This window comes from Phyllostomus hastatus, unplaced genomic scaffold, assembly GCF_019186645.2.
Source record: "Phyllostomus hastatus isolate PE091 unplaced genomic scaffold, TTU_PhHast_1.1 phas_contig_17, whole genome shotgun sequence".
In the NCBI taxonomy this organism is placed as follows: domain Eukaryota; kingdom Metazoa; phylum Chordata; class Mammalia; order Chiroptera; family Phyllostomidae; genus Phyllostomus; species Phyllostomus hastatus.
The window spans coordinates 39,674,097-39,701,064 of record NW_025333664.1 but is presented as its reverse complement, the minus strand read 5'-3'; the positions used below and the strand labels follow the sequence as shown (position 1 = coordinate 39,701,064).

The 26,968-nt window shown below is 41.9% G+C and overlaps 1 protein-coding gene across 1 annotated transcript in view; it reads right to left on the bottom strand.

Annotated features, from left to right (window-relative positions):
• Positions 1 to 26,968, bottom strand: part of SLC24A3 (solute carrier family 24 member 3) — a 554,001-nt gene that overhangs the window by 237,441 nt on the left and 289,592 nt on the right. Inside the window, exon 3 of the mRNA XM_045833580.1 lies at positions 10,556 to 10,632. Within this exon, the coding sequence (XP_045689536.1) occupies positions 10,556 to 10,632 (77 nt within the window). The remainder of the gene's footprint in view (positions 1 to 10,555; positions 10,633 to 26,968) is intronic.

Here is a 26,968-nt window from a genome sequence, read left to right as displayed (position 1 = left end):
CCCAAATAGCTGTCATCTGCTTTCCATCTATGAATCTATCTGTTTTTGCTTGTTAGTTCAGTTTACTCATTAGATTTCACATATGAGTGAAATCATATGGTATTCATCTTTCTCTGACCGGTTTATTTCACTTAACATAATATTCTCCAGGTCCATCCATACTGCCACTAAGGGTAAAATTTCCTTCTTTTTCAAGGCTGAGTAGAATTTCATTGTATAAATGTCCCATAGTTGTTTTTTTTTAACTTAGCTTTTAAACTTATACTTTTCAGAGGAAAAAATTCTACAAAATTATAAGTAGTCAATTTGTATCTGTTGTATACAAATTGTGACTGTTGGCAATGTCATCTCAGAGGAACACAAAATATATTTTCTATATAACAAAATAAAATACAGAGAGTGGGAATGAGTAGACAGAGAAATAAATTAGATAAATAAGATGAAAAGAGACATAGAGCAACCTGCAGGTGTCCGGTCTTCATGAGAAAACATTTGTTATTTAAGCAATATGCATGCTCTCTCTTATCACCAAATGGGGCTCCTCATAAGATCAAATTTGAACACTGTGTACTTCAAAGCTCTTTCTCCCCAAGCTGCTTTCTATATGGCATTGGGTTCAGGACATGGGCCATATAGTAGATCAACTCATGCCACATCTTGGTCTGGGGATGTCTACAAGGGACTGGAGTCTTAGAATTCAACACTGCATGTCGTGTAGCCTCACAGGCTTTAGAGAGGTACCAAATAGGCATAATAATAATGGTAAGTGCCCTGGCTGGCGTAGCTCAGTGGATTGAGCGCGGGCTGGGAACCAAAGTGTCCCAGGTTCGATTCCCAGCCAGGGTACATTCCTGGGTTGCAGGCCATAACCCCCAGCAACCGTACATTGATGTTTCTCTCTCTCTCTCTCTCTCTCTCCCCCCTTCCCTCTCTAAAAAAATAAATAAAATATTTAAAAAAAATAATGGTAAGTAATATCTATTCAGCCTGTGTCTCAGAAGCAGAACTAGATACCAGGACTTTAGTACAAGTCCTTTAAATGGGATGGGAGATACAGAAAGCAGTGGAGACAGCAGGAAAATGAGCTGGAGAAGCCTGGGCAGCTTATCAGTGGAGATGTAGGAGAGGGTACAGGGGAATAAATGGTGATAGAAAGACACTTGACTTGGAGTGGTGAACACACAGTATAATATACAGATGATGTATTATGGAACTGTACACCTGTAACCTATATAATTTTAATAACCAATGTTACTCCAACAAATTCAATGAAAATAAGTTAATTAAAAAAGATATTATCAAACAAATTATTAGGTGTGTTTTTCTTGTGTTTCGATGAGCATCCGTAGCCGCGATGGATACTGCTGGCTCGGTATCCTCCACACAGGGGTACAGGTGGGGTGTTATCTATGCAGTGCCAGACACCTTGCCAAGAACTTGACATACCTCCCTTTACCTATTCTTCAAAGCAACCTGATGAGGTGGGTGCTGTATTTATGTCCAGCTAATAAGCACAAAAGCCAGGACTGAAATTCAGATGGGTTTTGTTTAAGTGCAGGCTCTAATGGATCACACTTTATCTCCAGCTCAGGGGTCCTGGGGAGTCAATACACAGGAAGCTTGTGTACAGTCCAGGAGCCTCATGGTTAGACCTAGGCCTTCTGAAGGTAGTCTCAGGAGCAAGGAGGGGAGGGAGTAACTTAGAATCAAAATGTAATAGTTTACTCTATCTGTGTTAATCCTCTCTGGATACCAGCTTTAGCTTTGTATTGACACTGACAAATTAAGGACATGCTCAGCACTTTCCTAAGAGTAAACAGCAAATTCCACAAACTCTTCTAATCATTTTTCTCTTCCAGGGTGAAATCCCTTAACTAAACACATCTGCCTAGCAAGTTGAGTTGTTGCTGAAACCTTGTTGACCAGATTGTGTAGGTCCCCTTAAGTTCCAAAACACTTGCAGCTCACCCCTCATCTCCCACCCCAGTGCCCTGGGCTTCACAGAAATACCAGCTGCAGAGGGACCTACATCACACCCATGTCCCATTGCTCACAAGGGCTGGCTGTCTCTGAGTGGATCTGGTTCTGATTCCATGACAGGAGGAGTGTTATTTTCCCCCTTTATTTTTATTGTTGACACTAATACAGATGTTTCCAACCTCCTCCTCCCTTTTGCTGGCCTCCACCCATCTCTACCCTCCCTCCCTTCTGGCTGCATCACCACACTGTTTTCTGTGTTTACGGGTCATGCATATATGTTCTTTGGCTAAAGCCTTCAACTTCTTTCATCCAGTGCCTCTCACCCCCACTCTCCTCTGACAGCTGTCAGTCTGTTCTGTGTGTGTGTCCATGATTCTGTTTCTATTTTGTTCATCAGTTTATTTTGTTCATTAGATTCTACATATAAGTGAGATCATATGGTATCTGTCTTTCTCTGACTGGCCTATTTCACTTAGCATAATAATTTCCAGGTCTATTCACGCTGATGCAAAAGGTAAGATTTCTTTCTTTTTTATGGCAGAGTAGCATTCCATTGTGTAAATGCACCATAGCTTTTGTATCCACTCATCTACTGATGGGCACTTGGGCTGTTTCTAGATCTTGGCTATTGTGAATAATGCTGCTATGGACATAGAGGTGCATACATTATTCTGAATTGGTGTTTTGGGATTCTTAGGACATATTCCCAGAAGTGGGATTTCTGGGTTAAAAGGCAGTTCCATTTTTAATATTTTGAGGAACCTCCATGCTGTTTCCCACAGTGGCTGCACCAGTATGCATTCCCACTAACAGACAGTGCATGAGGGTTCTCTTTTCTCCACATCGTCTCCAAAACTTGTTTGTTGGTTATTGGTGGTAGCCATTCTGGCAAGTGTGGGGTGGTTCCTCATTGTGGTGTTAATTTGCATTTCTCTGACGATTTTTTTCATATGTCTGTTGGCCATTTGTATGTCCTCTTTGGAGAAGTATTTATTCAAATTCTTTGCCCATTTTTTAATTGGATTGTTTGTCTTCCTGGTATTGAATTGTTTAAGTTCTTTATATATTTTGGAAACTAACCCTGTATCAGATGTATTATTGGTGAATATGTTCTCCCATACAGTCAGTTCCCTTTTCATTTTGTTGATGGTTTCTTTTGCTGTGCAGAAACTTTATAGGTTGATGTAGTCCTATTTGTTTATTTTCCTTTATTTCCCTTGCCCTAGGAGACATATAGGCAAAAATATTGCTGCAAGAGATGTCTGAGATTTTACTGCTTATGTTTTCTTCTAGTATTTTTATGGTTTCATGACTTACATTTAAGTCTTTTATCCATTTAGAGTTTATCCTTGTATATGGTGTAAGAAGGTAGTCTAGTTTTATTTTTTTTTTGCATGTACTTGTTTAATTTTCCCAACACCATTTATTGAGAAGACTCTCTTTACTCCATTGTATGCTCTTGCCTGACATGAAAGGTTTTATGATGGGTTAAGCACAAGTGAGCTGCCTTTAGAGGGGTGAGGGTGGGGAGAAGATGAAGTCTAAAAAATTAAACATTTACTGAGTACTTACTATATGCTCCCACTTTACAGACATGGATATTGATGTGAGTAAAAGTTCTGTGACTTGTTTCAAAGCACCAAACTTGTTAGTGATACACAAATTTTCTCACTCCTAGGTGTCCTTTCTCCTCAAACAACATCCCATCCACAGTGATGGCCTAGCAGTGCCTTCCTCGCATCCTGTTTGTTTGATCTGCTAAACCTAGACCATCTCTTCAGAGGACAAAGCAAAGGAGCAATACCTCTTTACTGGTGACTTTTTTTTCCCTGTCCATCTTTGCTTTTTGATTTCAAGTTGGCAACACAAGCAAAGGAGGGAAGATACGGAATTAGAATTCATCTGTACGCTTTCTAGGGCAGCCCTTTGCCACATGTGGCTATTTAAATTTGTATTAACATGAAATAAAATTAAAAATCAGTTTCTCATCACATTAATTACATTTCAAGTGTTCAGTGGCCACATGTGGCCAGCAGCTAGTATATTGGACAGTGCAGATAAAGAACATTTTCATCAGTACAGAAAGTTCTATGGTGCTGGTCTATAAAAATAGAGTTTCAGAGCCAAAAAAGCAAAAGGATAGCCCTAGGAGAGACAAAAAATAACCCCTGGGGCAGAGGTGGATGGTGAGCTTTGATACATAAAGCTTCCTTTCCAAGGAGTGGGGGAGGGGGAGCTAGCAGGAGCCTCCTTCACCTCCAGCTAGTACCTGGCCCTGGTAGAGCCCCTAAGAACGAGCTATTGCCTTAAATAGTTTATTATTTGGCTCTCAATAAAAACAATCTGGACCCCAGGGAGGGGAACATATCCAGAGCAACCAGTCGTCTAGATATTACGATTAAATAGCAGTGATAACTCTAAGAAGTCAGGCCCCATGGAAATGACATCCATTTGGTGAAGCCGCTTCAAGATAGCTTCTCCCACAGGATGGAAAGGGGACCAGGAAGCTCAGAGGAGTAAGGCAGCAACTTGGGTTCTCGTCAGACTACCCCCTTTCTCCAAGAACATATCCAAATTAGCATTCTTTCACTCAGGGTGGAGGGGTTAGTTTTGGGGTGGGATTGCAGAGCCCAGACTCTCCATCAGGAGTTGGCTGGTCCTGTGTCTTCTAAAGAAACACCTATTCTTCCATCACAATGACTGGTTAAGACCTGACCCAGCGGGGTAAACACATAGGCTGGCTGGTGACTCATATCAGGCAGGAAATATATGAGCTGGGCCAATTAGACACTTCTGGGGTGATGAACTAAGAAACAGTCAATTGTGTAAGTAGGGAGTGAGCAAGCACAGCAGATGTACAGAGGACACCAGGTAGAGCCAGGGACAGCATGAGGCACAAATTGTGTGGAGAGAGGGAGGGTGGGATAGAGAGATCCAGATCATCTAGGCACTCTGCTTGGCTGGGAATACCACAACATTGAGAAAATAAGGAATGGGCCTAGAAAAACCATAATTCTAAGAGGGAGGATGATGTTTGAATAACCTCCCGCCTCCCTCTTACATCTCAGTCACATTTCACCACTTCTGTCCCAAGGGCCTTCCTCCAATGCCAATTGGTTTCTACTGCAGCTTTGGGGAGCAAGGAAGTTTTAATGGAATCATGGAACAGAAATTAACAAATCCTTGATTTTAAAATGCTGATCTGGGAAAAAGAGAAAATTGGATGCAGGCTCACAGAGAGAATTTCCCTAATTTCCAGACCAGATTAAAAACTCCCTGGGCTAGAAGAGGAGGGGAGAAATGTGGACAGGAGATGGAGGTTTGGGGGAATACCATCCACCTTGGGATCAAGCTCTGGTCATCATCATAGAGGGATGCCACAGAGATCAATAGCCATGGTCCTTGCTGCTATTCCTGGAGAACCTCCATGGGTGGGAGCCCTGGCTTCATTGCACAACATGAAAATCATGACTGAACCTCACAAACACCACTGCCCCCTGTGGAGCCCACCTCTTTTTAGTGCAGGCAAGCCCCTCAAATATGCGCTAAACATTGGGCACAGTGAAGATGGAGATGTGGACAAGGGAGCCCCACCACTGGACAGAGCTTATCTAAGGCAGATGGCCAGGGACCTCCCCTCATGTCCCTTTTGCCTCCTTGGGAAGCCTGACATGGCCCAGATGGTGGCTGCTCTAACAGCTCCTTGGCTGAATAGGAACTTTCTGTGCACACAGAATTGATGCCTAAGTTTCCTGTGGGGCTCTTCAGAGAGTGTCTAGATTTTAGAATGTGAAGATGGACATATCAAACATTCTTGTTGATATTTCTTTCCAGGGCTGGTCCATGGATGGGTCTGAGTTGCTGAATAAGGAGCTGGACCCTTCTTCCAAACAAGACTCACTTAACAGGAATTTGCCCTCATAGGGGCTAAACATTCATTTTAAGGAGTTTGGTTTTTGTACTACCTCACACAAGAATCTAGAAATATCTTCCTATCAAAACAGAGATAATACATTAAAACTGTGAAAAGAAGCCTTGAAGCTTAGGAAGAATACTTTCCCAAAGCTAACAAGATGTACAGAGAGTATTTATTTCTGCTATGGAAGTTGATTTATTAAAAACAGGCCCATTTTCAAAAAGCATTTCAAATACTGATTACTTAATGGAATATTTCCATAATTTTAATGGAAGAGAAAATGTGTAGATTGGTTTATAATCCCAAAAATTCAGCTATCACCATGTGAGATACTTAGTGAAATTTCACAAGATACAAACCACAAACAAACCATGGTCCTAGAAAATTATTCATGGTTTTCTTTCTCTATTTGGGGCAGGCTCTATGAGTTTATTGGGTGCAAATTTTCTTAGACAGGAAATACTGCTTGCAGTGTCTCAATGTTATAACTGATTGACTATAAAGCAAGTTCTAAGACAAGTGTGTTTTCTTGGGGATATTCGTTGTTAATAAAGTTACACAGATGATGAATTTCCACACTAATTGGGAGCCCATGAATGAAGAACAGTTGAAAGGAACAGAAATCTTTTATTAGTGCAATCCCAGGATTTAGGGTGTCTGGAACTGACAAAACAAGAAAGATCGAGGGAAAAATTAAATCTACAGTGTTTGGAAAGTTTAACCAGAAAGGGCTGTTTGAATTCCACAAAGCTCACACAAAAGAGAGAAGTATTAGTATGGAAAAAAAAAAAAGAAAGAAAAAGAGAAGGAGGCTTTGATATCTAAGATAGTTCTGGGGGATCCTGAGAACCATCTGTGTCCAAAGGCCAGTACCTACCTGAGGTTGAAGGCTGTGGGCTTCACGGGGCCCCACAGGAAAAGTTCACTCATGGGCCCCAAGTGGAACAGGGAAGTTTGAGAGTGGGTGCAAATATTAAGGTTCATTAGGTTTCAGAGTATAATTTAAAGGACTGGGCTCTCTGGTTGACATCTGAAACAACAGCCAGTTAATCCCATGAAAGAATAGTTCCATCATCCTCTCTATGGGGCATGTTAGGGTGACAAAATATACTTGTGGGACCCTCCCCCCACTGAAGGAGGCAGATATAGCTTTTCAGGGGCCTAGAGATGGCTGGATGACATTCAGTTCTCCATACTCCCTTCTCAGTGTTCCTCCCCAGGTCTGGGGTATTCATCAGGGTATCTGGCACTCTGGGACCCCCTGCCCAAATGGCTCTGAGCCTTTCTCTGTGTCCTGCCTGGGTCTTTCTCACCTGATTGGAGGACTGAGCACTCTGGGTCCCTTCTGGCTATGGCTTACCCTATTTCCTAAGCAAGGAGGGACAGCAAGACCTGGAATCTGCTTCTCACCACTTTTAATTCAGCAACTGAGCCACTTTGTGGTGCCTCCCAGGTGAGCTCCACCCTCTCCCAGACCTCTCCACCCTCTAGGTCCTTATTTTCTGCTCACTCCTGATGCCATGGACTCTCTAATCTCCTTATCTTTCATGAGAGGTTTCCTAATCCTGCCTGGAATCCCTTTCCTCCTTCTTTGGGAAGTGCTTAACCACTGTTCAAGTTCAAAGCAACTGCCCCTCCCAATACCAGACTGTGCCTTCTCTGCACTCCCACATCACATGGCAGACTATAGCCAGCACTTAGCAAAGGGCTGGAGCTGTTCATAAGTGGGCCTCCACACAGGGCAGCAGGTTCCTGCAGGTTGAAGCTGTATCTTGGGCTTCTAGAAGGGTACAGCCCAGTGCTCCTATATTGCAGGGGCTCAGAAAGGCTCTCTAGATGGCTGAGTGTGGGAAATCTGTACTTAGCTCATGGCAGCTCTGACTTATGAATTCATATGTTTCCTGCTGGCCATCAAAATGCTACAAGTTAGCTATGGCAGCATTTCTTCTTACATCAAATTATGTTCATCTAGCAATTTCTGAGCATGCTAAATGTGTTGGGCACTGTGGTAGGTGAAGGGGATAAAAAGAATCACTCATTCCTGCACTAAACTGTGCAGCATTTGTTGTTCAGTGCACCAGACACTGTATAAAGAGGCCTCTCTTGTGAGGCTCACATCCTGCCAGGGGGATTTATATTCTTGTGGAAAGGATAACATGAGTTGGTCCTTGACCTTGGGTAGGACAATGGCAGGCCCACTATAACGTACCTTTGCCATACAGGCAAGGTGCCATCCTCCTCATCTGAGCGTGGCTCTACCCTGTTATATATATATATATATATATATATATGCCTGCCTGCCCTGGGCAGCAAGTCTAAGCTTCTCCACCTGGTTATCTTCTCTGTAAGATGTGGGTGTGGGAAGAAGGCCTACATAGGCCTTGGCAGCAGGCACAGGTTGTTGGGGTGGAGAATTCTGAAGTTTCATGTGCCTGAAGCATGGTCTTGAGGGGATAGATGCTGACCTTGGCTCCTGGACTTCTTGCCCTGTGGTTTCTTCAATGCAGGGTCCAGGGCAGGGGCTAACTGTGGTATTAAATACCAGTGATGACAAAGTATAAACTGCAGGCTTTTGTCCACTCTTTAGGGAAGTGTCGAAGGGGGAATTATCTGTTTTTGTCCACTTTGTCTTCATGCCACCCTAGGAATGCCCTACTACAGACAGCAGAGGCTTTATAGGCATCCTTGACTCATGAATAGCAAGGCAAACACATCCTCCTCTGCCTTCAGCTGGAGTCAGAGGATGTGAGAGGGGATGTTGGAGAAAGGGTCTGCCAGCCGCTGGCGACCACACGACCTTGTATAGATGGAAGCTTGCAATGTTTGTGCTGAGAGTAGAAACCTTATCTCTCAGATGTCAGGGCATCAGGGTGCTAATGGCTACCAGGGAATTCTGGATCCAGTTCAGTGCCTAGGTCTCCTCAGCCTCTCAACAGGGGAGCCTTCTTGGTGCTGAAGGTGGCAGCTGGCATCTATATAAATTGCTCCGTGCATGTGTTTTCCTGAAGGGCAGGGGAGACTGTAGAGAGTGTACTTTATCATGTGGTATTTTCAGAGAATATCTTTGTTTAAAAGGGACTTTTCATGCCTTTTTTTTAAAGGGGGTGTGGTTCTGGGGAGGTTGGGGTAAGTGAGGAAAGACTAGGAATAGTTGATTGCTTTCACTGTGAGGGGAGTCAGGTTCAGGGCAGCTTCTGGGCCCAGAGAGGTTACATACATATTATATCAGAAGCCAAACACAAAATGAGGACAGCAGAACTGGGCTCCAAGCCATGACTGGTCAGACTCCAGAGTCCAGTGGGTACCTGCTAACTTCTCCAGGTGTGGACTAAAAATGTTCACTCTCCCATCTCCTTGAGTCATGGTGGGCTTGTGACTGCAATAGAGTATGGTGGAAAAGATGCCTGTCACTTCAGAGACCTGAGCATTAAAGTCCACAAGGCTTCCTCCTTGTTCACTGTAACCCTCCCTCTCTGAGCCCTGGGCTTTCATGTGGAACTGTGCTGGAAGGGCCATGTGGAGGCATCCTGGCCAACAGTCTTAGCCTAGCTAGTCCTTTGGTACTTCAGCCTAGACACCACACATGAGTGTGGAAAGCCCTTTTGGAGGGAATCCCCCAGCACCTGTGGCTCCAGCTCCAGCCATCCAGTTACTGCCAGCCATCCAAATTGATACACCCAGGCCTGGATCCTGTGGTATAGCATTCATTCCCTCAGTGCCCTTTTTGAACTACTGACCCACAGAACCCATAAGCAGCATAAAAGTAGTTATTGGGTAGACTGCTAAATTTGGAGACATTTTTTCCACAGCAATAAATAGCCAGAATGGAATTAAGAAGATTCTGAGGTAGGGTGGATGCCATGGAGATGAAAGCACAGTGATGTACCTAGTCCAGAATCTGACCTGGGTCTTTCTGGTTCTGCAGCCACTCCTTAGGTACATCTTCACACACATACCCTCCCCCAAACTCTCCATATGGGGCAAAGAAAATCAAAGGTATTCAATCCACTGGCTTTTCAGAGGAACTGCTAGGGCAGTGGTGGATATTCAGAACCAGAACAAACTTTTATTGATCACTTACTATGTGCCAGACACCATACTAGTTGTCATTATACTTAATCCACTAATTTAACAAATAGTTTGACCCTTTCACATGCCAGGAACATGTTGGGAAATTAAGCCATATACAAAACAAAGTCCCTGTTCTCCTGGGGCTTACATATGAGTGGGGCTGACAGTAAACGAGTAATTATATAATAATATGTCAGGTAGTGATCAGTGACATAAAGAAAAATGAAGTCAGGTAAGGGGAAGACAGTGGCATTTTACAAAGACTGGTTAGGAAAGGGTTCCCCATGAGGGTAACATTTGAGCAGTGAGAAAGGGAAGTTCAATAGCGGGAAGCAAATCTGCTTGACCTTGGAGCCCAGACTTTGGGCACTGATATCAAGGGTAGAATACAAATACCTGCCACCAATGAACCTGTGGCCTCCTAAAAAGGCTCTACTGAGAGATTGCCTCCCACAGGGCTCACAGGACCCCGGCACCAGGTATATGAACAGGAGGGAGGGAAGGTGTCTCTGTGGATACCACATTGCTCACCCACCAGCTAGGCCTTCCCTCCAGACCCTCCAGCAGAGCCACAAAAGAGGTACTTACACAGAGCACATGGAGAATCACTGCTCCCTGCCTTCGGTCTTCATTAGTGAAGATGTCATTGGGGAATTCATGCAGGGCTAAAGAACAGAGAGAGAACACTAGCTCAGTACAGATGACAGCACTTTCTATGCTGGGGTCTGGGACAACATTGCTAGTCCTTGTTTTACTGTAGAGTCCAAAAACTTGGATGAGAAAAAATTGCATCTTTATATTCACAAATCTCTAATTGGAATTTAGTGTTTCCTTCAGATTATAAGGTAGGCAACAAGCTACAGTATTAGAAGCATGTAGTACTCTGCCTCCAGTAGATATTTTCATGGTCCATTATACATACTACTATATTCACTCATCACTTCAACATTAGGGTGGTTTGCAGATCACCATCGGTGACTTAAAGTATTAGTGAAGAAATATGTGAACTACACACTGGCCAAGTCAAGTGAGTTCCTGGGACCAGAGAAGGCCTTGGGCAGAGTCATATGTCCCTCCGAAAACTACCTGTGTGTCTGGCAGGGCGATGCCCAGTATCTGCTGTAGTCTGCGTCCCCATCCCTGTGATCAATCTTCCAAGCCTCCCTTGTTGTGGGGACTGGGAGAGAGGAGGCATAGGATGTCTTTATGAGTAGCATTGAGAGGGCCATAACTTGCTCATGTATAATTTGCATCAGCCCATTACAGTGGGCATGGGGTGGAGGTGGCAGAAGGGAGGCCCTGTGTCCAGGCTTAAAGGCCTGGATGAACTACTGTTGGAACTTTCTTTCTGAACCTAGCATAGCAGGGCTTGAAGGTTAAGATTTATACCATATTTAGCTGCATTGTAATGTGTTGTTTTATAAGCATCGATTCTACCATCTTAGAAACTTCTTTGGCTCATTTGCAAAGGACATTATCATATGATGCTGGCCATAGGAAATATGGCTCAGGGACAGCCCTCATTGGAGACCCAGTGGGTAGCAGCTGCATTTGGGGGAGGCCCCTAATGCCTGCTACTGATCCCATTAGCCCCTACTTATGCACTATACACACAGCCTATCAATGCATCTGTTCTTATTTCACAAAGTGTTGCTCTGTTGCAATTCTAAAGCAGCTGGTATGATTGTACTTAATTCTCCTTGGAAAGGGGTCAGCCTGGGGTCAAGGAAATGCTCCTCAATTTGGCATCTGGAAATGTGGGGCTTGATGTCAGCACTCACATGGAATGGCATTTGGTGGTGCGTATTTTCATCTCTTAGGGCCTCCTTTGCCTACTGGCCATCTGAAAAATGGCCTGAGGTTCCTCCTTACTGCTCCCAGGGGCACAGAGAACAGTTAGTGTACAAAGCAGACATGTAGTAAGTGTCAACAGGATGAAAAACTCTGAAGGGAGCAGACTCTGGGCACTGATTGGGGATAGAGGTCAGCTTTGTCCAGGTGGCCCAATGTTCAAGAAAAGATCTTCCTGGAGCACCTGAGCTTGCTTCCCCAAGACCAAGCAAGTTCCCTGCCTGGCTGATTCTGACTCTGGTGCCACCAACATGTCTGGGAAATGGTGTTTTCAGAAAAACCACAGCTGTGGAAGGCAAGAGTGTGTGGAGGAGACAGGGTGGCTTGCTGAACTGGGGGTCTCTGCTTAGCACTTTCTGGCCTCAGTTTCCTCACCTTTAAATCAAGATGGAGCTTCCAGTGCCTCTCACAGGCTGAGGGTGATACTGATGCCATCCCAGCTTCCCTCCACTTGAGTAGGCTTCCACACCCAAATCCAAATGAACCAAGGACATTTCCTAGTTATGGTGAGGGCAAGGATGCTTGCCTATCTTTGATAAGTGAATATTTTCTTTGGATTGTTGATTTGATTTTGTACCAGGGTAATCAGGCCAGAGGTCAGATCCCACTTGCACTTCTCATAGACTATTCTTTCCCCTCTCAGAACCCACTTCCTTCACCTGTAGGATGAGTGTATGGATGCCATCCATGCTAGGAAGAGTGCAGACAGTGTATGTGAAATAGGTCCAGCCGTGCTTCCTAAGTTACATATCACTATTCATCATAAGTATAACAATGATGGGATGTTGGTCTGGTATGAGGCCAAAGACACATTTCTTTCTGGTCTTGGGGATGAAATCCACCTCTTGCCAATTCTTGGCTGCCTTGAATTGGTGTCTGTTTCTCCAGGATGATGTTTGGTGCAAAGCAGCTGTATGACCTAGAGGTAAGTGTTTCCTGTGGTCATGCTGTTGGGACCACATAGTCCACATGGTGTGCTGGAAGCTGCTACTCATTTGGCTGAGGGTCCCTAAATATCTTCAGAATCCTCCAAGTCTTTATCTGCTCCTCTTTTTCTCCTTCTCAGTTTTCCTTTCAGTATATGTCACCAGCCCCAGGGGGCCAGCAGAGACAAGCATCGCTGTTCCCATAGAAACCACTGAGACTGAACCCAGTGGATTCCCCTTACTAAGGCAATGGCAATCAGTGGCCATGATCCTCTCTCCTGGCTGCTTTCCTGAGGCTGACTTTGATGAGTCTAAATGGAGGTGTGCTGGAGATGAAGAGTATTTTCTGCTTTGTTTGAAAAAACAAAAACAAAACAAAACCCTGCAGGAGGGACATTCATGGTATCTTCAGACATACTAATTGAATATTGATCAAATGGAGCAGCCCAAGGTGAAGATCAACATTTCCTGAAGCCCAACTGTTATAGCATGTCTGAGCAGAAGGAATATGAGCCAAGGGACACTTTCATCCCAAAATAACTAGTAAACTTGATTGATAGGCCTCTTGAGAATTTGCCCCAAGAATCTCCAGAGTCCTGACACTACCCAGGTCCTCCCCTGCAGCAATGGGTGACTTCCCATTTCTGTTTTAGACACCTTCATTGTCCTGATGCTCCCTCCATTAAGCCTGCTGCTCCTTCTTCTCCTGGCATGAATGTTGGGAAAACCTTGTCAGTCATGTGGGATACTCGCCTCCCACAGAGTCTTCCTGACTCATTTTGTGGCCCTCTTGTAGTGTGTGAGTACTTGACAAATGATATTCTATCCAAACTATAGTAATTTGTTGCCTGTGTGTGCCTTTGATTCAACTGTACTGAGAGTTCCAAGAGGACAGAAATTCTGCCATTTTTCTGTCTATGGACAGTGCCCACCAGGCCAGGGTCCATGAAAGAGAATAATAAATACCAAGTGAATACAAGTGTGAATGAACTCAGAGGGTCTTTCTCCCAGGAGATTTTTTTTTGTATAAATACAGAATTATTGACTGAGAAACGACACTGGGAGGGACACTCCAGTAAACTCCACAACAATTGGATTGCACCTTTGGTAACCGTTAGGAAAATTCACAAATACCCCTTCTCCTTGCTCCCCAGACCTGGAAGGAGTATGTTTGTGACTCACCTTCAAGGCCAGGTGGGACCAGACAACCTGTTTTGATTAATAGAACATGAGCCAAACATGTATCATATTTCTGGTCAGGCTTTAAAAACTAGTGCCTGATTCACTGCCTTGCATTTTCTTGTGTAAGCATTCATGGAAACAAGTTGAGATGAATCTTCCATCAGCCTGGATCTCTGAGTGACTAATATCAGAATCCCACCCCCCTGATTCATACATTTTGTACATGCAGCATAAGTAAAAAAGAACATTTTTATTCTTCTTAGCCATTGTGATTGGTGGACTGTCTAAGCATATGCAAGCCCACCCTGAGTAATGCAATAACTAATATGGTCCTTGGCATTGCAGCAGCATTTTACACACAAGGCCTTGCTTTGCAGCAACTTTTGGTTTCTTCTGTCTTATCCATTAGACCAGTGGTCAGGGTTGGAGAAAATTTATTCTCTTTTGTATCCCCAGTGCCTAGTTAAATGCCCAGCATGTAATAGTCACTTAATGAGCATCTGTGGATCAGATGTACAGATCTGTCATAACTGAAGAATCCTGAAAACATTATCTGCAAAAGAATCTGTTTGAAAATGAATATAGTCACAACTTAATTTTCTAAATATTTAGTCTCTAGAAAAGTTTCAAAGACATTTCAGTGCCTTCCTCTTATGCTCATGGAGGTCCTCCAAACTATGTAAGTGCAAGAGGGAGAGTGTCTGGCAATAGGAGGGTATAGGGAATCCTGGGGAACTGCAGCCCCTGGGAGGTTGTCTCATTTCCAGGATTGTGTCTTAACACTGGAAAACTTATTAACAAGTCAATCACATGCAAAAAAAATACCCATTTATTCAGCCCATGCTATGTGCTGGGTACCATGCTTAGTCCTAGTTACAGAAAGAACAAGAATACACAATCCTGATCACTGACAGTTACAGTTGAGTGGATGAAAGTTTAGGCTCAAGGCAAGGGAACCCTCAACCCTCTATGAGATCAGCCCAACAATTTAGTATCATGATTTTAAATATGAAATTCATCTACATTAAGTATTGCAAATATATATTTATCACTTTTTCATAGCTTCTACATGATAGGGAACATTATCCCCAATGTACAGATAAGTAAATCAAGGCCCACAGGAAGGAAATGATCAGTCCATGCTCATACAAATATTACTGGAGAAGCTGAGATCATAACTGGGGTTAACTGTCTAGCATGTTGATTCCTGTGTAAGAAAAGGCAAATTGACCTTTTCCTCACACCATTTATTTATTTATTTATTTATTTAGATTGAATTTATTGGGGTGACATTGGTTAATTTAATAAAATTATATGGTTTCAGGTGTACAATTTTACAATACATCATCTGTATATAGTGTTGTATGTTAACTACCCCAAGTCAAGTCTCCTTCCATCACCATTTATCCACCCTTTACCCTCATGTATCTCCTTCCCCACCCCTTCCCTTTGGGAATCACCATAGTGTTGTCTATATTCAGGATTATTTCATTTTCTTTTTTTTGCTTAATCCCTTCACCCTTCTCACCCAGCCCCTAGCACCCTTTTCTTCCCACAGCTGTCAGTCTGTTCTCTGTATCCATAAGTCTGCCTCCACTTTGCTACTTTATTTTGTTCATTAGATTCCACATATAAATGAAGATAGTCTATTCAATAAATCGTGTTGGGAAAATTGGACAGATACATGCAAAAAAAATGAAACCAGACCACCTTCTTACACCATACACAAGAATAAACCCAAAACAGATTAAAGACTTAAGTGTTAGATTCAAAACCATAACATTCCTATCAAAAAATATAGGCAGTAAAATATTGGACATTTCTCATTGCAATATTTTTTTATACATTGCCTCAGAGAAGGGAACAAAAGAAAAATATAAACAAATGGGAGTACATCAAATAAAAAAAATTTGTATGGCAAAAGAAACCATTGACAAAAATGAAAAGACAACCCACTGAATTGGGAGGACATATTCACCCATATTTCTGATAAGGGCTTAATATTCAAAATTTATGAGAAACTTATACAACTCAACACCAGAAAAACAAACAGTGCAATTAAGAAACGGGCAAAGGATTTAACTAGACACTTCTCCAAAGAGGACGTACAGATGGCCAATATATGTATGAAAAAATGCTCAATGTCACTAGTCATCAGAGAAATGCAAAGTAAAACCACAATGAGACATTATCTCACACTTGTCAGAATGGCTATCACCAATAAATCAACAAACAAGCGATGATGAGGATGTGGAGAAAAGCGAACCCTCCTGCACTGTTGGTGGAAATGCAGACTTGTGCAGCCACTGTAGAAAACAGTATGGAATTTCCTCAAAAAATTAAAAATGGAACTGCCTTATGACCCAGAGATTCTACCTCTGGGAATATAAATTGTATATCCAGAGAATCCTGAAACACTATTTTGAAAAATGCATGCACCTCTATATTAATTGTGGTTTTATTTACAGTAGCCAAGAGTTGGAAGAAGTTCAAGTGTTCATCAGTAGATGAGAAAAAAGCTGTTGTACATTTAACAATGAATACTACTCAGCTATAAAAAAGAAGGATATCTTACTTTTGTGACAGCATGTATGGACATGGAGAGTATTATGCTAAGTGAAAACAAGCCAGAACAAAGTTCTAGATTCAGTGGAATGATGTGGGCATCAATGAATAGCATGAATAACAAGATCATGAATAGCATCTCTATGAAGGATGATGTAAACACAGGTCATGGTAACCATGAGCCTCTAGACAGGGCTCATCAAACTGTCAATCAAAAAGATATTAGCAGTCAAATTTGCTGAGAAAGTTTGCTTCAGCCAATTATTTACGTGGTGACATTTCCTTACCACAGGTAGCTAGGGTTTTCTAAGCATCTGAAGACCTAAATTTGAAGCCCTCCTTCACCACTCCTGAGTTCTGTGGCCTTGGGGAAATTCCTTAACTTCTTTCAGTCTTGATGTGCAAAACATGAGAATAAAAACATAAAAAGCTTCTGCACGGCTAAAGAAAACAGTATTAAAATGAAAAGAGAACCAACTGTATGGAAAAACATATTTCCCAATGATACCTCAGACAAGGGTTTAATCTCCAAAATATACAAAGAACTCACATGACTCCACTCTAAGAAGACAAGCAACCCAATTAAAAAATGGGCAATGGACACTTCTCCAAGGACGACATACAGAAGATCCAGAGAAACATGAAAAGATGCTCAGTATCGATAGCTATCAGAAAGATGCAAATTAAAACCACAATGAGATACTACTTACATCAGTCAGAATGGCCATCATAAAGCAACAAACAGCAAGTGTTGGAGAGGTTGTGGAGAAAAAGGGACCCTAGTGCACTATTGGTGGGATTGCAGACTGGTACAACCACTATGGATAACAGTATGGAGTTTGCTCAGAAAACTAAAAATGGAACTGCCTTTTGACCCAGCAATTCTACTGCTGGGATTATATCCCAAGAACCCTGAAACACCAATCCAAAAGAACCTATGCTCCCCAATGTTCATAGCAGCACAATTTACAATAGCCAAGTGCTGGAAGCAAGCTAGGTGCCCATCAGTAAATGAATGGATCAAAAACTATGGTACATTTACACAGTGGAATTCTATGCAGCAGAATGAAAGAAGGAGCTTTTACCCTTTGTGACGGCATGGATGGAGCTGGAAAGCATTATGTTAAGTGAAATAAGCCAGGTGGTGAAAGACAAATACCATATGATCTCACCTTTAACAGGAACCTAATCAACAAAACAAACACACACACAAAATATAACAAAAGACACTGAAATAGAGAACAGGCTGACAGTGACCAGAGGGGAGAGGGGAAGGAATTTCAGGAGAAAAGGGGAAGGGTTTACAGGAACAAGTATAAAGGACACATGGACAAAAACAAGGGGGGAGGTGGAAATAGGAGGGAGGTAGGGAGGGCTGGCAGGGGGTGGGCTGGGATGGGAGTAAAAGGCAGAAAACTGTACTTGAACAATTAAAATAAAAACAAAACAAAACATGAGAATAAAAATAATACTAGTGCAAAATGGGAAAATAAACAAATACTAGTTTACATGGTTAAGAAGATTAACTATGATACTTATAAAATATGTAGTACCTAGAATCAGGTAACTAATTATCAAATGATAGCTCCTTTTACTTTATTAAATAATGGAGATGGAGAAATGTGGACAAGAGGTGTTCCCCAGGTCATCAATACCCTGCCCACAATCCTGCAGTCCTACCACCTTCATTCTAAGGAACTGTCAGCACTTGTATCTCATTGCCTGAAGGCTTTCTCCAAAGCTGAGAAAGGGCACTCTGCCCAGGTGCTTAAGGCTGGATACTCTGGAGAATTGATACTATTCTTTCCCTCAGTAGAAGTCCTCAACCTCAGCTCCTTTTGCACTGGCATGAGATAATGCTGAGGTGTGTTATATACAATTTGTTCTAATTCTCCACAGGATTAAGCTCTAGTTGTGTATGGGGACAACTGACTTCATAACACTCCTTTGATTGGCAGCCTTCCCTCACTTGTCTCAATTTTGGATTCTCCTATCTGGATCATCTCCCAGATAAACTTGTACTTGAGTCTGCCTCAGAGTCTACTTCTGGTAAACCCATAGTTAGACAAGGAGAGCTAGGAATTTCACACTTTTGCACCCCTCCATCTCAACAAAGGTTAAACTTTCTAGCAAAAAAAAACCCCTCATTCATAGGTGAGTTTCCCCCTAATAATGTCAACAGTCCTCAATGGCCTCACATCCATGCATTTATAGAGAAATGATGCATCCTGCATTGTCAAAAGAAGCATAGAACTACCTCAGTGTTGAATGCAAGATGGTAGACTGTCTATGCCCCTTTCTCAAGGTGTTAAAGTTAATCCAACAACCATGAGAAGTTCCTTGATTTCCACTTCAGAGTTCTTTTTGTCATTTTGATATTGGCAGGAGACTTTAAGTAATCATCCAACAAGCTTTTCTCTTGGAAGGGAATGGACATTCTTTGCAACTAAAGAACCTCAACCATTAGTTTTGTAGACTTTTGGCCTGGCAGGGTACTGAAATGTAGTTTGATGAACTAGAAACATATTTCTTTATCAATAATAAAAAGCTATGGCATCAATGCTGCTCATGACTCTGACCCACTAGCTACTGTAGAAAATACAGTGAATAATGTAGTGGTTTCAGGCCACAATATGGCAGTAGATAGAAGGAGGCCCATTTGCAGAGCCTACAACTGGCATTTGTTGCTCATGTGGGAATACCAAGGCTGTGTCAATAATGAATTTTCATTAAAAGAAATAAAATATTTATAATAAATAGCCCTGTGGTATTCAGAAATTTATGCCATTCTTGGACTTCTCTGGTCCTTAAAATGTCCCTTGGTGCCAACATCAGAGACAGAATGTTTAGATGGATGATCTGGGGTCTGACTCTGGTGCTACATCTCTTATGCTCTCAAGTCTGCTTATTGATACAGAAAAATTCAAACCAAGCTGATGTGTGCAGAAACCCACTAAATAGCTTCTTAAGAGGACATTCATGGTAAGAAGGAATGCCCATTCCTCCTCAGCACCCTTGGGTGAAACTACATGAAAAACTTTCTTAGGATAAATGCAATTAAAATAGTTTGTTGTGATTGTAGTAATTCCCTACAGGAATATATATTGAAATTTGTAATTCTTTATGCTTTTACTTTATAGAAGATAAAGTGTGCATAATAAAAGACTGGAGGTTTCAAAATCAGTGATTTTTAAAAATGTTAGCTCATCAAATTTCAGAACTGGAAGTAAACTTTAGTATTTGTTTACAAATGGAAAGGTAATAATAGAAGGATTCAATGAGAAGCACAGTTAAAGTTTTCCTTCTGCTACCTCTTTTAAAATCTATTCTTTCTCTTTCTCCATAATGTCATGGAGATCAATTTCTCCATTGTCATCTATTTCATGGATAGAAAATAGACTTCATCTCATATGTTCATGAGTTGACTGGTAATGACTGACTGTTAGGTTGACTCTTGGATGGGGCTCAATGTGGTAGAGCATCATGATCCATTAACAATTTTGGCCATAGTTATAGGAATGGGAATGGGGGCTTCTCATGTTCCTACATTAAAGCTTTCCTGACAAAATTCTAAAATAAAAGAATAACTGGAATTCCTTGTGCCTGGTAAGAGTAATTATTGCTGTACTTTCTTAGATCTGTACCTCTTTTAGGGTATAATCCATTAAAAAGGGGGAGGGGGAGATTAAAACTATTTCTATATGATTCACTGAAGGTACCAAATATATTCAAGCAGATGTACTAGGTGCTTATCTATTTATAAAAGAAATAGCTTAAAATTTGATAATAATTAAACATCTAAGAAAACTCACAGCTAGTTGTAGGAAGAGCTATAAATAAATAGGCAAATTATTGGTAATTCAGGTGACAAAACTCAAGCTGTGCTTTCTCCTCAGTTTAGTACTTGGTAGCCTCTGGCCTCTCCATAAGGGAAAAATGAAGATATTACCCAAAGGAAATCATTTTTCCTTTTTATCATTTACTTATGGTTTGGGGTTAAAGCACTCAAAGAATCTTCTAATTACACTTGCCGCTCTTTTAAGGGTAAATTTAAGCTCAAGGTCTTTTGGTTGGATGGCTGTTTGTGTATCAAATGTTTAGATTCCAAATATCATGAATACATCTGCTGGGAAACATCTATCACCGAATATGAATAAAAATTAAGAGAAGAGTATAAGTAATCTAAAATAACAAGTAATTCTTATATCCATTTTTGTCCATTTTCTTGGCCCATCACTGGGATCTAATGATGGCACATTATAGTTTTGAAGGAGACAGACCAAACACCTTTTGCTTCCACAATGTGCTTCAGTCTCCAATTAGATGATGGACCAAGAGTAGAAACTAATGACAAGGAAGACTTTTTTTTAGAGATTTTATTTATTTATGTTTAGAGAGAGTGGAAGGGAAGGAGAAAGAGAGGGAGAGAAAGATCAATGTGTGGTTGCCTCTTATGCAACCCTCTCTGGGGACCTGGTGGGCAACCCAGGCATGTACCCAGACTGGGAATTGAACCTGTGACCCTTTGGTTTTCAGTCTGGCACTCAATCCACTGAGCCACACCAGCCAGGGTGACAAGGAAGATATCTTTAAAAGGCCACTGTGCTCTTGTATAATCAGCAGAGCAATTAGAGCAGTTTAGAGCAGGCCACAGTTTAGAGCAGGTCAGATCAAAGCAAGCAAATGGATTTAGAATGTACTTGATGTGTGTCTAGTAATTTTTTATTGTATTGTATATTTATGGATGATGCCATGAGGAGATTCTGGATTGTTTCCTTCCTTTAAAGAGTGTTGAGTTTTGTCTGAGCAGGAAGTTAAGTTACTGGAGAGTCATCTCTAGTGGCAGTTTTAGACTTCTAAGAAAAGTCTGTTTTGATGATAGTTAGGTCCTCAGATTCTTATAGGATTTTAAAGGAAAGTTTGAGCTGTTTATCAAGCCTCTTTAACTTGGGAAACTTGAACTCCAAACTGTCTCCACAGGGCTGATAGTGAAATCCCTACTCAGCAATTTAAGCCTTTCAGTGGTTGTTTCCCTTGAGGTGCTTGGAGTTGCTCCCAAAGCATGCACAGTTTAGGTGTTAGTCAAGGATTCAAGGTTCCCCATCTATGACTCTTTCCTTTCTGGTGTGTCCCCAAATTTCCATGTGCTTTGGTAGCTCCACACTCTAATATATGATGCCTCAGTATAGGAGACTGTTCTGCACGGCATGGGCCCTGCTCCCACTCAGAGATGCACAGGTCCCACATCCACAGACAGGTTCTCCCATGGTGAATCAGGCCTGTACTGTACCTAGACTGCTATGAGACTTGCTTTTGCTAAAACTCCCTCACCCTGAATTGAGACAACAAGTGCTTACTGCAACCCCCTAAAATCCATGCTAAACCTTCCAAGGATGAGTATAACCAGTTCAACCACTTTTCCCTTTTCAATTGCAAATATCATTCTTCTGTGATGTGATTAGTGGCATCCTCTTCTTTGTTTTCTGTAAAAGGTAACCACCTAAAGTGAACCTGGGCAGAGTAAATGAGGACCATCATGTAATGTGCCGAAAAAAGAAATAAAGGCTGGTCAAGGCAAGGGCTGAGGCTTTTTCTCCTCTTGAAAGAGAAGCCATGCTGTCCCTTTTCCTCTGCAGGACTCGGTAGCCCATGTGAATTTCTTGTGCCTCATCCACAATGTGGCAGACCCCACGAGCTGGGGTCCACATCACCTCAGCCCAAAAAGATCACAGATTTTTGGCTGAGCTCCATCCCCCATGCACAGCACATACAGGGAAGTTTCATGAGGGAAAAAGCTGACCAGTAGGGCTCTCACACAGTGTGGTTACCTTCTTTCAAGGTTCATATACCCTACAGTCTTTACTCACTTTATTCACTTTCCAGAGCTTTTAAACATTTTTTTTTGGTTTGTCCAATCTATAACTGTTCCTACATTAATTTAATATAAACTACTCTACCATGACTGAAATTCATAAACATCCAGAATATAGTCTAGACCGTCACATGCCAAAAAAAATTTACAGTAAACTAAATTAATACTAAAGATTCCAAGCAAGGGAGGGAGATGGATTTGGAGGGGGTTTGGGGAAGGGTTGGGGAGAAAATACAGACAACTGTAACTGAACAACAATAAAATAATTTAAAAAATACTAAAGGTTCCCAAAACTTGCTATTAGCCACAGTAAATCGTCCATGAAACCAATGCAGCCTAAAGTAACTGTGTGGCTGAATAGTAAATAATAAGCTGGGGAAAGCCTAGGTGACTGGGATAGGCTGACAAGAAACAATGGAAGGGCTAGAAGGTAGTCTAATTTCATACTAATTTGCATGGATAAACCAAGGATTGACTAGAGAGAACACTCAGTACAGGAGATTACAGGAAGAGATGCTGCAGTATTCCACAGACCTCAACTATATCTATTTCAAGGTCAAGACAATCCAAAAAGGCATCTGTGGCAGCTTTGATGTTTCTGACAGGTGATGCCTGAAGGCTTAGAGGTAAGAATGTGTGTTAGGAGGCAAAATGATATTGGAAACCAGTTACAGCCAAGAGAGTGAAACTGTGTTCTGCTTTCTTTTGGAATCTGGAAGTTCTCTTACATGTTCCTGTAAGTGTTAGGTTTTGATGTTCCAAAGGAAGTTGGTAAATTAAAATTCACAGCAATAAATGTAGGTGTTTAATAAATTCTTTTCAAGTCCAGACAAATTTGTGAAGCTTTAGAAATAGGAAAGAAAGGCAGGCAGTAAACAAAACTTTTGACTAAATCTGGCCTTAAGCACATAAATGTATTAATGTTTAATTTTTTAAAAAAGGAAATGAAGGAAAATTCTGCTTAGCTCTTGAATTAGCTAAGGTCAAAATAATAAATGCCATGGGTTGTGTTCAAAGTGATGAGGAGGATCACTTCTCAGCCCTTTGGCTAAAATCAAGCACAAAATGAAGAGGAAAAGCCAATAGGAAAGAGGAGGGAAAGGTTTCACTTTGTTCTTGTGTCAGAACTGCATCATATTGTTGCACCCTCCACTCCACCTTAGAAGTTAGGATTTTATGCCATTGCTGGCTATCTTGTGGCTTTCTTTTTGCTTATATTTCATTGCAGGGTTGGTTGGAATTAAAGACACATTCAAAGAAATCCTTAAATAAATCAATGTAATTATTTTGAGACCAAAAAAAAAAAAGCAGAAGCAATAGTAGCAACATAAACTCTGTGATGTAATAACCTTGGTCATTTCATCACAGAGGCCAGATGCAAATGTTTGTATTTACGGTCATAAACCAGGACAAATATTGAGCCCACCTGAGTTAAGAGGCTGGTTAAATAAAATGATGACAATGTCATCACCCCTGATGTCCAAGGACTGGTTTAACATGTCCTTGAAGATGTTCACATGCAGCTCACCTGGCATGCTAGACAGTGAGTGCCTGCAGTGTGAGAGGTAAAATGACTTAGCTGACCTTCAAAAGGTGGAAAAAAGATCATAGCATTATTTCCTTTGTTCTTTTCTCAAATAAACATTGAATTTCAGGGCAGTTCATATAGATCTATGGAGAAAAATCTATGAAGGTGATTATTTTGAAATGTGACCCTTTCAATACATAAGATATGTGGTATTTTGGGGGATAGGCATATAAATAACTCTACTATTACTTGAGAGACTACACTGTTTAAGTTTTCATGTATAGCTCAAATAAGTAGGATCAGACTATTAAACTATGTGCATAAAAATCTCCAATCTCCTCGGTAACACTAGGTGGGGAGACAGAGGCTATCTTTCAATCTGAAGATGAAAGCAACAAACCCCGTGAGGGTCCTGGACTGAGGAAACAAGGTCCAGCCAAATCATTTCCAAGAGACAGATTGTCCAGTGCCCACAGGTAGGAGGGCTGGAGAGAGCGGCATCTTCCCCTGAATCTAAGACACAGAAGCAAATCAGATGGCTTATTTTTGGCAATTCAGGGAAATGGTTCTTTCCCAGGATACAGGGTTCTTTTGAGAAGGACTCAAGGACCAAAGAGCCTCTGATCTCTTTATGATTACAGTTTTATCCTATCATGAAAGTAAGCTTTTCAGGGGCACAAATGTGCACACAGATGTTTCCCCTATCAATTTAACTCAAAGATGAATGGCATAGTTACTACATGTGCCATATTGTTCTAACTTTTGCACAGGATAACTAGAAAATATACAATACAACCTTACCCTCTAAAAGTTCACAAGGCATTTGGGGAAGCTCCATTTAAGTGCATAAACACACAAAGAGCAGGATGGTAGTCAGAAGGCAGGCTATATCTCAAGATTATATATGCACACACATATGTATGTGTATACTCACATATGTGTATTATGCACATTAATTGCTGCATAATAATTATCCCAAGACACAGTGGTTTGAGACAATCATAATGTTTTTTATGCTGTCCTACATTTCTGGGGGCTGACTGGGCTCAGTTAGGTGGTCCTTGCTTGGTTACTTATGCAATTGCAATGACAGTGGTTGGAACTGGAAATGTGAAGGCTCGCTCACTCGTTGCCTTTCTGACTTGTGCTGGTAAGCCTCAAACACTGAGGGCTGGAGCTGCTGGGTCTTCTTGGTGCTTCTCTCTATCCCAGTGTGACTGTCTTCATGAGGTCTTTTCTTAGGGTCTCTTTAGCATGGGGACTTCTCACATGGTGGTTCAGAGATACGAGGTACATTCTTCAAGACAGAGAGCCAGAAAGTAGTACGGCCTTTTATGGTCTAGCCTGGAAGTCATGTAGAGAACTTCCACAACCTTCTGTTTCTTGGGGTAGTTACAAAAGTATGTTCAGCCTCAAGTGAAAAGGAAAATAGACTCTACCTCTTGTTTTTTGGTGGGAAAAGGACAAGATTCTGGAAGAGCACATGGTCCTGGAATTATTGCTGTGGCCGTTGTAGAAGATGCAATCTGTCACTGTTTACCTCTACCTGAATTGATAACTTTATTTATGACTACACTCATAACTATATATATATCTATTAATGTGGATCAGACGGCAAGGGGTATTTGGAGTCAGGAAGAAAAGTACCTGCCTGAACCAAAGACATGGGTAAAAAACAGCATGGGGTAAATCTGACTTGAAAGGAGTCCTGAAGAAGGGAGGCCTATGTAGCTGTAGAGGAGACATTCCAGGTTGAGTGGAAGCAGAGAAAAAGGTGTGCAGGTGGGAAGGAGTAGAGCTTTCTGTGTTCTAATGAGGCAGGTACTCTTTAATGTGCTTCTGCTACAACAGCCAAGTTCTCCAGTGGAAGCAGTCATTAACTATTAATGTGTTTCCCTTACGTGATCTTTCTAATCTTCATGGCTACTCTGACAGCTCTGTGCTTTACAGAGGGGGAAATACTGAGGCCCAGTTCACAAGGCAGTTTCGATCCTGAGAGCAGGTCTTCTAAGTCAATCTACTAAGACAAGTGCCTTTTTTCTAAACCAGAGTAGCCTCTTGGGAATCAACATTAATCAGGGCTTAGTTTCGATTTTCCTCTAGGTGTGGAGAGATTAAGTACCTGCTATGCAAACCCCAGCTTTGTTTTTTCCCAAAGAAAAGACTTCGCCCAGAAACAAAAAGAACATGTGGAATTACATTGAATTTCATGGCACATCAGAACCGAGAATGGGACCCAAGACTAAAATTTGCCAGTTTTTGTTGATTAGCCTTTACTAAGCCTCGGGCAAGAGAAATGTAACTCTGGAGTGCATTGAGTTTGGGATTCTGTTTCACTGTAGCTCCTTCCACCCCAAAAGGAGTCCCTGCCTTATTTAAGTGATGGGAATGTCTACTTGAATCTTGACATCTGTCACAGGCTAACAATGAGCTGGGCATTGACTCAGGTTCTTCTGTTTCCTGGGATATACCTGATGGAAAGGTGTTGACAATTTTGCAGTAACTCTGTGCCCTGGGGCTCTATTTCATTTGCACATTTGAAATGATTTCATCATTTGCACATTTTATGGTCAGAGGATATATCCCAATGTGTGTTTGGTACATTGGAACCCACAGGGGTAAGGCAGAGCTAGTATCAGGGCTCCTGAAAGATCCCAACTTAGAACCGAGCATGGTTTAGACCTTGGGGAAGAGGCAGCCGGGTGCAGTTATTGCTAGAAGGGAAATGAAGCAGCACTCTCTGTGCTTCACCCACTTCCCCAGGGATCCCTTTACCATTTCCTCATGCCAACTCCAGGGGCCTTCACACCCAACAACCAGCACCCAGGGCTACCATGAGCTAAAGTGCCAGCTATGAACCTCTGCTTGATCCAGTGCCCTGCTCCTCCCTTCCTGATCCCACCTCTCACTCTCCTACCAGTCTTTCTAGGGAGCACTTTCAAAATCACTTTCACATGAACGCTCATGCCGTGCTCAGCTTCTGGGAACCCAGGCTAACCCAGGAACCACACAAACACTGCTTCTTCCACAAATATTCCCTTGATCACCCCAAAGGAATCCTGCCCTGGAGCACTGCA